Below are 12,680 nucleotides of genomic sequence, written 5' to 3' on the forward strand. Positions count from 1 at the left end.
GAGAACCCCTTTCATGTGTCATCTCTGACCCCAGTCATCACAGCCCGGTGTCCTGACAGTGCTGGAATAGGGAGTGAGATAATGGAGCTGCAGGCAAATGACACATTGCAAGATGAACTAAGATCAGGTGTTACCCATTTCTGGAGCCTTGTGTCAGACACAGAGTATCCACTTCTGAAGCAGTGTGTGCAAAAGGTGACATTATTTTTTGTCAGCACTTATTCATGTGAAGCAGCATTTTCAACAATGAATACTGGGAAACAAAAACAGAGAAAAAGACTGACCAATGCACACCTGGATTGCCACACAAGGATAGCAACAACGGACTATATGTTTAGAATAAATTCCGTCAAGGAGCAGAAGGGACATTTTCGCTCATCCAACTACAGAGGTAACCCTTAATATGGGTCTTATACATGATGTAGCCTATTTGATGGGTGTATATATATATTTGTGATGTGCTGTACATAAAATCAATTGCATGTGCTCTATTATTCTGAATTTGCTCTCCATTAATAATTGATAATATTGGAAGAAAAAGTAGAACAAATGAAAGATGTGTGCGGCCGTCTGAAGGATTGTCTCAACTCAAAGTGGCCCCTGTACAAAAAATTGTGAGTAACACTGTCATGGATGGTCAGTCCTTGCATCCGTAGCTCTGTCTGTGCATTTGAGAGTGGTTACATTAATCCAGCTCCAGCCCTCAGCTTTTTACCAAAACATGGGTGGGGTAAATTATGTGTTATTGTTTCAACCGCTGATGGCCGCTTTAAGGGCTCTATTCATTCTGTATCGATGAAGCGTTACAGATTGCGTAATATAAATGTAAAGGTTATTTCTGATTGAGCCTATAAATGCAGTGTCTTCATTAACATGGGAACATTGCCTTTAAATTTCAATCACGCTATAATGCTGAACTTCCGTGATATGAATTGAATATAGCCCTTTTAAGTTGCAAGGGTTGAATTTTGATTTCAGGTTCCCCGGCATTCTCCTGATGCTACAATTGTCACAGTGAACACCAATATCTCTGGAGAGAGAAATTATTACTTTACTTTACTTTACTTACTAACCCAAGGCTTTGAACAATTCTTTACAGTAATCCACTCCTAGTTTGAACCTTATCAGCCACTTCCACTGGGTTTTCAACTCGCTCATCCCAACAAGCACTGGTACTTTTGCAGTATATTCACAGTCCAGTCCAGTCTTGTTCTTCTCTCTATGAGACTTCAAAACATAATAATGATCTCTATCAAAGTAGTTTGTATAATTACACTAAACAAAAATATAAATGCAACATATAAGGTGTTGGTCCCATGTGTGGAAATAATAGATCCCTTAAATGTTCCATATGCACAAAAAGCGTATTTTCTTAAATGTCGTGTTCAAATTTGTTTACATCCCTTGGCCAAGATAATCCATCCACCTGACAAGTGTGGCATATCAATGAGCTGAGTAAACAGCATGATCATTACACAGGTACAACTTGTGCTGGGGACAATAAAAGGCCACTCTAAAATGTTTTGTCACACAACACAATGCCACAGATGTCTCAAGTTTTGAGGGAGGGTGCAATTGGTATGCTGACTGCAGGAATGTACACCACCGCTGTTGCCAGATAATTGAATGTTAATTTCTCTACTATAAGCCACCTCCAATGTCGTTTTGGAGAATTTGGTAGTACGTCCAACCGGCCTCACAACCGCAGACCACGTGTATAGTGTTGTGTGGGAGTGAGCGGATTGCTCATGTCAACGTTGTGAACAGTGGTGGTGGGGTTATGGTATGGGCGGGAGGGCGGGCATAAGCTATGGACAACGAACACAATTGCATTTTATTGAATGCAATGTGAATGCCCAAAAATATAATGATGAGATCCTGAGGCCGATTGTGAGGCCCATATTTTAAGGTATCTGTGATCAACAGATGCATACAGTATCTGTATTTCCAGTCATGTGAAATCCATAGATTAGGGCCTAATGAATTTGTCAATTGAAGGATTTCCTCATATGAACTGAACTGTAAATTGTTGCATGTTGTGTTAATATTTTTGTTCAGTATATTAAAACATAATTTGTGCGTAACAATGGCCATCCAACTGACTAATCTGATCAGAATTATAACTTTAAAAAACAGCTGCAACAACTCACTTCAAACTATTTATAATATGGTGATGAGTAGCAGGTTGTTATGAACTTAACTTCTAAAAGTCTGATCCATGGTACAATATATACATAAAGTATGTGGACACCCCTTCAAATTAGTGGATTCGGCAATCAGCCACACCTGTTGTGACAGGTGTATAAAATTGAGCACACCGCCATGCAATCGCCATAGACAAACATTGGCAGTAGAATAGCCTTACAGAAGAGCTCAGTGACTTTCAATGTGGCACCGTCATAGAATGTCACTTTCCCAAGTCAGTTCATCAAATTTCTGTGCTGTAAGTGCTGTTATTGTTAAGTGGAAAAGTATAGGAGCAACAACGGCTCAGCCACGATGTGGTAGGCCACACAAGCTGCCAGAACGGGAACGCTGAGAGCTGAAGCCCGTAGCACTTAAAAATCATCTGTCCTTGGTTGCAACATTCACTACCGAGTTCTAAACTGCCTCTGGAAGCAACTTCAGCACAAGAACTGTTCGTCGCGAAGCTTAATGAAATGGGTTTCAATGGCCGAGCAGCCGCACGCAAGCCTAAGATCACCATGCGCAATACCAAGTGTCGGCTGGAGTGGTGTAAAGCTCACCACCATTGGACTTTGGAGCAGTGGAAACGCATTCTCTGGAGTGATGAATCACACTTCACCATCTGGCAGTCCAACAGACAAATCTGGGTTTGGCGGATACAAGTCAGGCCTAATTGCCCAACATCGGTGCCCGACATCACTTATGCTCTTGTGGCTGAATGGAAGTCCCCGCAGCAATGTTCCAACATCTAGTGGAAAGATTGGAGAAGAGTGGAGGCTGTTATAGCAGCAAAGGAGGGGCCAACTCCATATTAATGCCCATGATTTTAGGAATGAGACGTTTGATGAGCAGGTGTCAATATACCCCTGGTCATGTAGTGTATGACCATTTTAAGATGAATAATAATAAATAAAGTATTGCATTTGGCCTTTTATAATTATAGCTTGTAGAAACACATTGAATAACATTCATAATGGCAAAAAAGACAGTCCAAAAGGAAATCATAAGGAATAAGGTTTTGAAGTGTGTGTCCTATATATATATATATTCTTCTTTTACACATATTTAACCCATTGGGCGGGGGGGTTGGGGGTATGGTGTCGGTGACAACTGTGGGAGTCATAGAGCAAAACAGAGAACACCACCAAAGTCTCCTCTTTACATATAGGATTAGGGTTAGAGTTATTTACTTTTTTAGGCCAAACTGGTCGAACGCTACAGATGTTTTTGTGAGGAGACAGATTTTTGGGATGTCTCATAATCTGACAAACACAGATGTATCTCAAGACACCTTCCACTGCAGTGCGGAAGAGCGACATCGGCAGAAGCGGTGGTTTGAGAAACAGCCCATGCACAAATATATCTCCTGCTTAAATTGACGGACTTTGATGGGGATTTCTTTATTATGTTACTTAGATTGATGCACCGGTGTGTCAATAGACTCTGGGTTAACTCAAAAAAAAAAGAAGCATACAAGCTAAAGTCAACAACACACCTTTAATGTGGGCAAAAATAGTGTTACTTCCTCAGTGCTCTAATATGTGAGCATAATTTAATGTGTGATAAGACTTGTTTATACCTGCTGCTAACATGCGTCCTTTGTCCTTGTCCACATTCTGATTGTGCCTCAGTTTTTAAAAAATATGTCTATACATGGTATAAAAATGTGTCGATACCCGTCCACTGTGTCTGCATTGTGACCAGATTTCCTGATCCCTCTCTGTATGCAAATTATTTGACAGATTTTAAGACACATATTGACGCCATGAGTAAATGGTTCCACCTGTCAATGATTTTTAATAGAATAATGATGGTTTCACCATCCATATGTGTCTACACAATGTGTGCCTGACTACCTCCAAGAGGTGGTCAAGAAGATCACATCACAATCACATCACAATGCATCTTTTAATCATATACACCTGTCTGAATATGTGGGCACAATCAGAATGTGGACAATATCAGGACAAAGCATGCATGTTTGAACCAGGTATAAACAGGGCTTTTGTCTTGTCTCTGATGATTAAAAGGCTCTGGGCTGGAACAAATTGAATTCTCCATTTCATGCGTGAATGGTTGGTTGTTGTCTGATATATTGTTGATCTAACTTTATATTTATATATTTATATTTATTTTAACACATAATAATCAACCTCAAAAGGTCACATATTGTAAACTAATTGTACAGCTCATGTCTGCACTGCACTCTACCACACTCAGATCGCCTCTCCCTGAATTTCCGGCAAGTTGCACAGCAGTAGTTTTGTGCCGTAGTTTCTCCATCATGTGGCCTCAGATGGAACTGCAGTCTCAGTCATAAGAAGTTTGGGGTTTGATCTCCCTGTACAGAAGTGAGCTAGCTGGTCTATTTACACAGACACTGTAAGGTAGCTGAGCATCGATATGGTACAATATCCAAAAATTGCAGAATTGGTTAGGTATTACCCGTCTATTAGCATACCAATTCATAGAGATTCAGGCACGTCTGCAGACACCAAGGTAATTGATCAACAAGGCTATTAGTCAAGGTATGGGCGTTTGTATTTGCTAGTATAGTTAATTAATTTGTTTGACCTACTGGATAAAACAGCCAGAAAAGGTCAACATTAGAGGGAAACATTTGTTTTTATTTGGACATAAGGGTTCTCAACATCCATTACATCACAAGGGATTCAACCAATCAGACACTCATGAACAGACAGCATCACTAGACACGTGTTAAAGAGAGAGAGAGCGAGAAAAGAGGGTAAACAGTATGACAACAACTAACACTAACCAATAGAGGCACTCAGCCACTCAGCCGGTCTCTGAATGCCACTTTGTAAGCATTGTTATCTTATCCAACATACAAAAGACATGACCTATTTTTAGCATACATTCCAGAAATCACATAGAGCTTAGAGAGGAAAGAGAGTGCACCAAGTGTCTTATAAACCGTGCAAGTAGAGGAGCTAGGATATATTGACAGACCCACTGTTGCCTACAACAACGCAATGATGCTTGAGCTATGAAGGAGGATGATCAGTATAAGAGAGAACTGAAAAAAATATGAAATTATTGTTGAGTGTACAGTAGTCTTCTTCATAAATCTATTACCCTTCCATGAATCACCTAGAGCATATTAGGTAATACATTCTACAAGTAAATATTACATTTCAGTCATTCTGTTAGTAGACATCTGAAGAGTAGCAATTCCTCTATAGCAAAGTGTACAGTACATATTTACATCATTCTTGTTTTCACATATTCCTCAAATGAAATTGTGTGTGATGTAACACTGAAGGGAAAATGATAAAAGTTTATACCAAACATGAATGACAACATACCATATAGTTTAAAAAAGTAATTGAACAAGTTCATTAAAAACAAATGATGTGCACAAAAGGCACTTTAAAAATACTCATTTAAGACAAAAGGTATAAATAAACAAAATACACATTTTTAAAAAATCATTTAAATGTGAACAGTCTGGTTGTACATAAAGATGTTAATCTTACTTTTGCAAATAAAGCAAACCACAGACTTTAAATGTTTATCTTTGAAAATATAGCTTATGTATGTTTGAGAAAAAATGTACTTGAATGTACGCTTCAGTTTTACTGATGAGAAATGTGGTTAAGAAAAATGTTATGTAATTCCTGTAGGAAAAAAACATGATTTAGTTGTTGGTGACAGCTCCTCTCGACAGAGAGCACCCTCTTAGTTTAATGTTCTTATTGATTTTCTTATTAAAACCGTATTACTTATTTATTTTTAATAAAATACACAGAATGAATTGAAATGCATTTGTTTTCATCATCTAATTCTTTGCCCATTATTCTCCTGTTGGAAAGGTCTGTCCATCGGAGTTCACACATACCAGACAATTATCCACAGGGTACTTGTACTTTAAGCAATACCATATATGACCAACAGATGGTGGAAGTGAATAACTTTGGTTGCTTTCCATGTGTCTGTGTGCCCAGCATGTAGGCTATAATCTAACCAGGGGACAGTGTAATGGACAGAGGAGGGCAGGGTTGACAAACTACAGACAGGGATGACACGTTTTTCAAATGAAAGTATGTATCTCATAGTAAACTGTGTGTGAAATCAAGATCTGTACACATTACAACAGTGACTGAATGATGCTGATATGATTGATAATGGAATCACAGCCTGAGATTCATGCTGCTAAATCAGATTTTTTAAATCTACCTTAGCTGACAATTCAATTCCATTGCCCACACAATACTGCTACATGTTAGTGACAACAGGTATTCTCATATTCCAAAAAGGTTAGACTAATAGGATATAGTAGCCCACCCCCATGACTACGCTATAAGTCAATGGTGTGTTTTACAGAGGAAAGACTCAGCAAACAGCCATTGTTGAATTGTCATATTGTATGAGTCGAATGGTACAGCATAAAACATGCAGAGCAGGGCATGCCGTATACAAGGCAGTCCAACCACACAACTGTATGACTGAGCAGAGTGGCAGGAGCGGGCTTGGGCCAGCACAGGATATAATTCAACATGGCAGCTACAGTATAGGCCAGTATGTGCTCACATTTCCTTGCTGAAGGACTGAAAACAAGAAGTGGAATGAGACACCGGGACATGACAGTCGGGATGTTATACTCATGGGGAGAAGAGGTAAGGAAGGTAAGACCACTGTGCTGCTGTTATTATTTCACCACATTTACCGCTAACTGCTCAAGCATCACTGAAGTTGTCTAGGTAAGGTATCACATTTTAGATTAAAAGGAATATTGTACTTTCCAGCATATTTTGCATGTTAAAAGCATGACATAAATCAGACTCGAACAGGCAAGAGGTTGCTTTAAAGATGGCAAAGTGTACAGTATGAAATCTGATTTGGGTGGCCGGTAGCCTAGCGGTTAAGAGAGTCGGGCCAGTAACTGAAAGGTCACTGGATCAAATCACGAGCCGACTAGTTGAAAAATCTGTTGATGTGCCCTTGAGCAAGGCACTTAACCCTAATTGCTCTGGTAAGATGCTCTGGATAAGAAAATCTGCTAAAATGTGAATGTAAAAATGTGTGTCTGAAGAGCTTTCATGGGCACAAAGTTGTATGGGTATTTGGGTCAGATGGGCAGATTTCCTATTTTGTATGGGTATCTCCACCATCCATCACAGGGGAAGCCTGTTGGACTGTAGTGGATGGAGGCTGACAGATTTGGACTGAGTCTGTGAGCTCTCATCCAACTTAAGAGAAGCGTCAGGCTCAGTCCAAACAGTGCTCAGGACTGGCCACTAGAACACCCAACATCAGCCTGGTAACCAAAATCAGTCAGTCTGGTTGTGGACTGACTTCACACAGGTTACCGTGTAGTTTTCTAGAGCTGTTGGAACAATGAGGGACTATGGGGTAAGGGGCCATGGTCAACAGTATTCTCACAGTATTACAAAATAAAAGTGGGTTCAAACCTTACTGTGGCAAAATAAATGGTATAATACACTCCTTTTACTGTCTTAAATATGAATAATAGAGAGAACGTCAGGATCCATGTGAGTGCAAATGGAATTTTCACTCATAAATACAATGTGTGGTATGATGTTGACATCCCCATGACCACATATTCTTAACACAACCATCAGTGCTGTGTTGAGTACGTGTGTTCAAGCAGAAAATGATGAAAACAACACAAAGGAAGCAGAAACCTTTGATGTGTTGTCTTTGTTTGCAGGTTGACTCTTGTTTGTTTGTTTTTTGACAATGCCATTCACATCTCCTTGCTTGTTCTGTCTGGGCCTGTACAACATTTATACCATGAAAAAAAAACAATACATAAACTATATACAAGTTCAACTACATGTTTACCACAGGTTAGGTTTCTTACATTGAATTGGTATATTGGTTCAGTTTCCGCATCTCATATACGCATACGTACAATGTTGCTATGGTGTTACTTTGTTGAACATCCCTTATACTACAGTACAAACAAAAAGGCATAACAACTTCAAGTAAGTCTTTATTTACAGCCAAAAGGCCGGTGACCATCTTGGTTGCAGTCTCTTAGACACAGGCTGGTAGACAGTGTCCAATCCAGAGAGAAAGGGATGAGACACCTTATTGGTGAGTGTCCAATCCACCAGCAAGGGATGAGACATCATCTGGACAACCAGTGCAGGATGAAAACCAATGTGAAAATTCCACAAGTACTTCTTCACGTTTTGCAGTCAATTAATCACTAAAAAGCCGGACCTGGCCACATACTTCTAATTTTGAGGTAAAAAATGAAAAATAAAAAAATAAGTTTTACTTAGAGGTGATTTTATTCATTATTTTCACATCTGGTTTTAAATCAAGCTTCACAGAGAGTTGTGTTGATAGGCAAAGCCCTACAGCTTCTCTGCCTGCCATCACCATGGCAACTCAGGCTCACTCCAGGAGCTTCCTGAATTCAAGAAATAAAGTCAAACCCAAAATGAGGAAGGAAACATCCCAAACTGTTCTCAGAGAACACATCAACAACGCATCATTCCTATCGGCTTTCCTCTGTGTCAAACAGTTGCAACATGACAACCCTAATTCTCCCTCAGAGCTACATGGTGCCGGACTTGTCCCCGGCTGCGTTAGCTGCATTGGCTGCAGAGCTAGCCGTGGCAGTGCTGTTGGGGAAGATCTTCTCGGTGGGCGTGACAGCAGGGCTTCCCACCCCAGAGGAACTGGAGCTGGAGGAGCGGTGACCGGTGGGGGGCGGGCGGACGGGCCTCATGGGCGGGGGGCGCAGCTGGGCTCCGGCCAGACGGGCTGACAGGGTGGGCTTAAAGGTGCTCATCATCTCAGAGGTGGAACTGCTGCTGCGGCGCATGGCGGCGTCTGGGTCGCGAATCATGATGGTGTGGAGGGGGCTGCCAGGCTCTGAGTTCACAGGGTTCTTCATGGTGGTATCCAGGGTGTCCAGCACCACGTCTGGAGCCTGCTTGGCCGTGTTCTGGCGCTCCAGTTCACGCAGCTCATGTAGGGCCGTGGTCATGGTCTTCTTTATGTCCTGACATACACAAAACACACAGAAAATATAATGTTTTTAATAAAGCATAGCCAGTTCAGAAGGGAAAGTCGAGTGTGGTGGCATCAGCTGATTGCATTAGCAGATTTTGCACTAACTGGATTCATACTTTAATTGCACGCGGTCCATTTAAGTCGACCAGTTTTACACATGCTTCCTCAATACCAGATGTCACGCGCTCGCATGCGTTGGTGTGTCTTGCTGCATTGCTGCTGTAACTAGCTGTTACTCCCTATGCTTGCTGTTTTTGATATCCCACCACCACCCCAGCCTCTACCTGCATGGGCTGTGTGTTTCCGCCTTTGGGGTATTTGATATAGAATATCGTGCTCACTGCCTGTAGTTGTATTATCATCTTCATATGAAGCTTCACTCTGACAGTGAGCTAAGGAACAGAGCCCTAACGCCAAGACATGCATTGTTATCTTTCCGAATAAATGGTCAAATGTACATGTGGTGTTTTCTTTCTGAATTCAGCTCCATTCCCGTGATGTACAGTACCAGACAAAAGTTTGGAAACACCTACTCATAATTTTTGCTATTTTCTACATTGTAGAATAATAGTAAAGACATCAAAACTATGAAATAACACATATGTAGTAGTAACCAAAAAAGTGAAAATATATTTTAGATTCTTCAAAGTAGCCATGCTTTGCCTTGAGGACAGCTTTGCACACTCTTGGCTTTCTCTCAACCAGCTTCACCTGGAGTGTTTTTCCAACGGTCTTGAAGGAGTTCCCACATATCCTGAGTACTTGTTGGATGCTTTTCCTTCCCCCTGCGGTCCAACTTATCCCAAACCATCTCAATTGGGTTGGGGTTGGGTGATTGTGGAGGCCAGGTCATCTGATGCAGCACTCCATCACTCTCCTTCTTGGTCAAATAGCCCTTACACAGACTGGAGGTGTATTTTGGGTCATTGTATGGTTGAAAATAGCAATTATTTGAGTCTTCCTTTCCTGTGGCGGTCCTCATGAGAGCCAGTTTCATCATAACTCTTGATGGTTTATGCGACTGCACTTGAAGAAACATTAAAAGATCTTGAAATTTTCCAATTTGACTGACCTTCATGTCTTAAAGTAATGATGGACTGTCGTTTCTTTTTGCTTATTTGAGCTGTTGGCAAGCCATAATATGGACTTGGTTTTTTACCAAACAGGGCTATCTTCTCTATTCCACCCCTACCTTGTCACAACACAACTGATTGGCTCAAACGCATTAAGGGAAAAACATCAACAAATTATCTTTTAACAAGGCACGCCTGTTAATTGAAATGCATTCCAGTTGACTACCTCATGAAGCTGGTTGAGAGAATGCCAAGAGTGTGCAAAGCTGTCATCTAGGCAAAGGGTGGCTACTTTGAAGAATCTGACATGTAAAATATATTTTGATTTGTTTAACACTTTTTCGGTTACTACATGATTCCGTATGTTGTTATTTCATAGTTTTGCTGTCTTCACTATTATTCTACAATGTAGAAAACAGTAAAAATAAAGAAAAACCCTGGAATGAGTAGGTGTGTCCAAACTTTTGACTGGTACTGTAGGTCTTTCTTGGAGCTGCAGACTGTCTCTGACATTTACACTAAGTCGGGGCTGCTTCACCCAGACACACACACACAGAGAGTACAGCAGGACATCACATCTCGCTCTGTTCTTCCAGACACCAGCGGCTCTCTAACTAGCCTCTCTAGTAACCGCTCTCTGTTCCCTCTCCTCACACAGTACAGCCCAACAGCACCAAATGAAGAAAATAATATCCCCGCTTTAATGGCTGCACACTCATTACCACTGTCACAATCACACACAGACACATACACTCCCTCTCTAAATCCCACACACACTCCCTCTGTCTGAATAACAGATTAATTGATGAGTGGAGAATAATTAAAGACCAAAGACTGGGTTTAGTCAGGCCCTGACAGTGCAGGGTCATCAACATGGGCTCAGTCTGAAATAGGGCTCTGATAGGAGACCACTATCATTAGCTGCACTGATCATAGCTCTGCCATTTCTAAAGCTGCCTCTGTGTCTCTATTCATTTTCCATGTATCCAGCGCTGGGCTTGTGCTGCCGATATGAAGGATCATTAGTACTCTGTGTAATTTACTTCATTTCAGCATCGCCATGAAAAGCATTTCGCTCTGGTCTCTAGGGAATAATATTCTCTGATTGGCTCTGCTGTGTGATATTTCGGGAAGGTAAGACAAATAGCTATCGTTTTCGTAGGCCACACAAAGTATCACTTGCGCACCACTATTGATTCCATTCCATATTCCATAATGTCTGAGTTCTATGACTGATAAGGCTACAGGACATGGGGAAAAGAGGTTATGCAGTTATTTTGGGCCGAGGTAGTACTTTAGAACCTGGGGCTGATAGGAAATAAGGTCCATACCTCTGCCAGTGTCTCAGCCCCCAGTGACTTGTGGTCCCCCAGGCTACTGTGGCGTGTGGCCCCTGCTACAGGCCTCAGGGGGTGGCCCTCAGGATAGGCTTTCCTGTCAGCGTAGTTGATGCTGCCCGCGCTGCCAAATGTTCCCAGGCGCCTCTTCTCTGGGCTTTCCATGCGGCTCCTGCTAACTGCCACCTTGTGGGGGCTGCTGGGACAGGCTGCGGCCCGTGGGGGTGTGTCAGTGCCCCGAGGAGGGCTGTGGGTCTCTCCACTGTGGCGTCGAGGGGTGGCGGCCTCGTCAGAAGGTAGCCGCACCCTGAGGAGAGAGATGACATCACAGTCACACAGAGTAGGATTAGGTTGGCCCTTGACACTGATCTACGGTCAGTTTGAAACATTGACTATTTACTCCATAAATGGTTAAGATTAGCATTTGGAGAGGTTTTAAACTGATCTTATATTTCTGCATATAAGTAACCCAGAGTGAGTTAAACATTGAGACTAGAACGAGAAGGGCTACATTTCAATATGTAGTCTTTGTCAGTCGTTACCCACCTCCCCATGACTCCTCCAAAGTTGGAGTCGGGGGAGTGTTCACACGGTGATGGAACGTCGTTTTTGAATGAGGCCTTGTCATCCAGCAGTGGTCCACTGCTCGCCTCGCTGTCCGCCTTCTGACTGAGATTATCCGAGAACGCATCATCCCTGCGAGGAGAGCGAGAGAAAGAATATTATTCATACAGTTGGTAGAGATCTTATTTGGACTGCTGTTTATTCAAACTAATTGGTCCATATTTACACAAGGCTCTGGTTTTCAATCTGCAGTCAGTTTATCTGTTCCAGACAGTTCTGGAGCCCCTCCTTTTGAACATTGATCATTCCAATGTATTCCTCCTAACACAAAAAGTAGCAATATGAGACTCTGGCCTTACTGCCCACTCAACATCCAAATGGATTCATTAAACAGACACCAGCAATGATTAGTCATTTCAGACATTTTAGTCATTTAGCAGATGCTCTTATCCAGAGCGACTTACAATTAGTGCATTCATCTTAAGATAGCTAGGTGAGACAACAACAT

At 41.7% G+C, this 12,680-nt stretch overlaps 1 protein-coding gene across 2 annotated transcripts in view; it reads right to left on the reverse strand.

The window, feature by feature from the left end:
* Positions 1-4,793: 4,793 nt before the first annotated feature.
* The window catches only part of LOC112217035 (SLIT-ROBO Rho GTPase-activating protein 3), a 123,730-nt gene continuing 115,843 nt past the window's right edge, over positions 4,794-12,680 (reverse strand). For both annotated transcript variants that reach the window (XM_042297342.1, XM_042297337.1), the window contains exons 20-22: positions 12,155-12,304; positions 11,603-11,915; positions 4,794-9,187 (exon numbers count right to left, since the gene is read on the reverse strand). In XM_042297342.1, the coding sequence (XP_042153276.1) occupies positions 8,738-9,187; positions 11,603-11,915; positions 12,155-12,304 (913 nt within the window). In that variant the 3' untranslated portion in view covers positions 4,794-8,737. The remainder of the gene's footprint in view (positions 9,188-11,602; positions 11,916-12,154; positions 12,305-12,680) is intronic.

This window comes from Oncorhynchus tshawytscha, linkage group LG02 (genome assembly GCF_018296145.1).
Source record: "Oncorhynchus tshawytscha isolate Ot180627B linkage group LG02, Otsh_v2.0, whole genome shotgun sequence".
Lineage (NCBI taxonomy): Eukaryota > Metazoa > Chordata > Actinopteri > Salmoniformes > Salmonidae > Oncorhynchus > Oncorhynchus tshawytscha.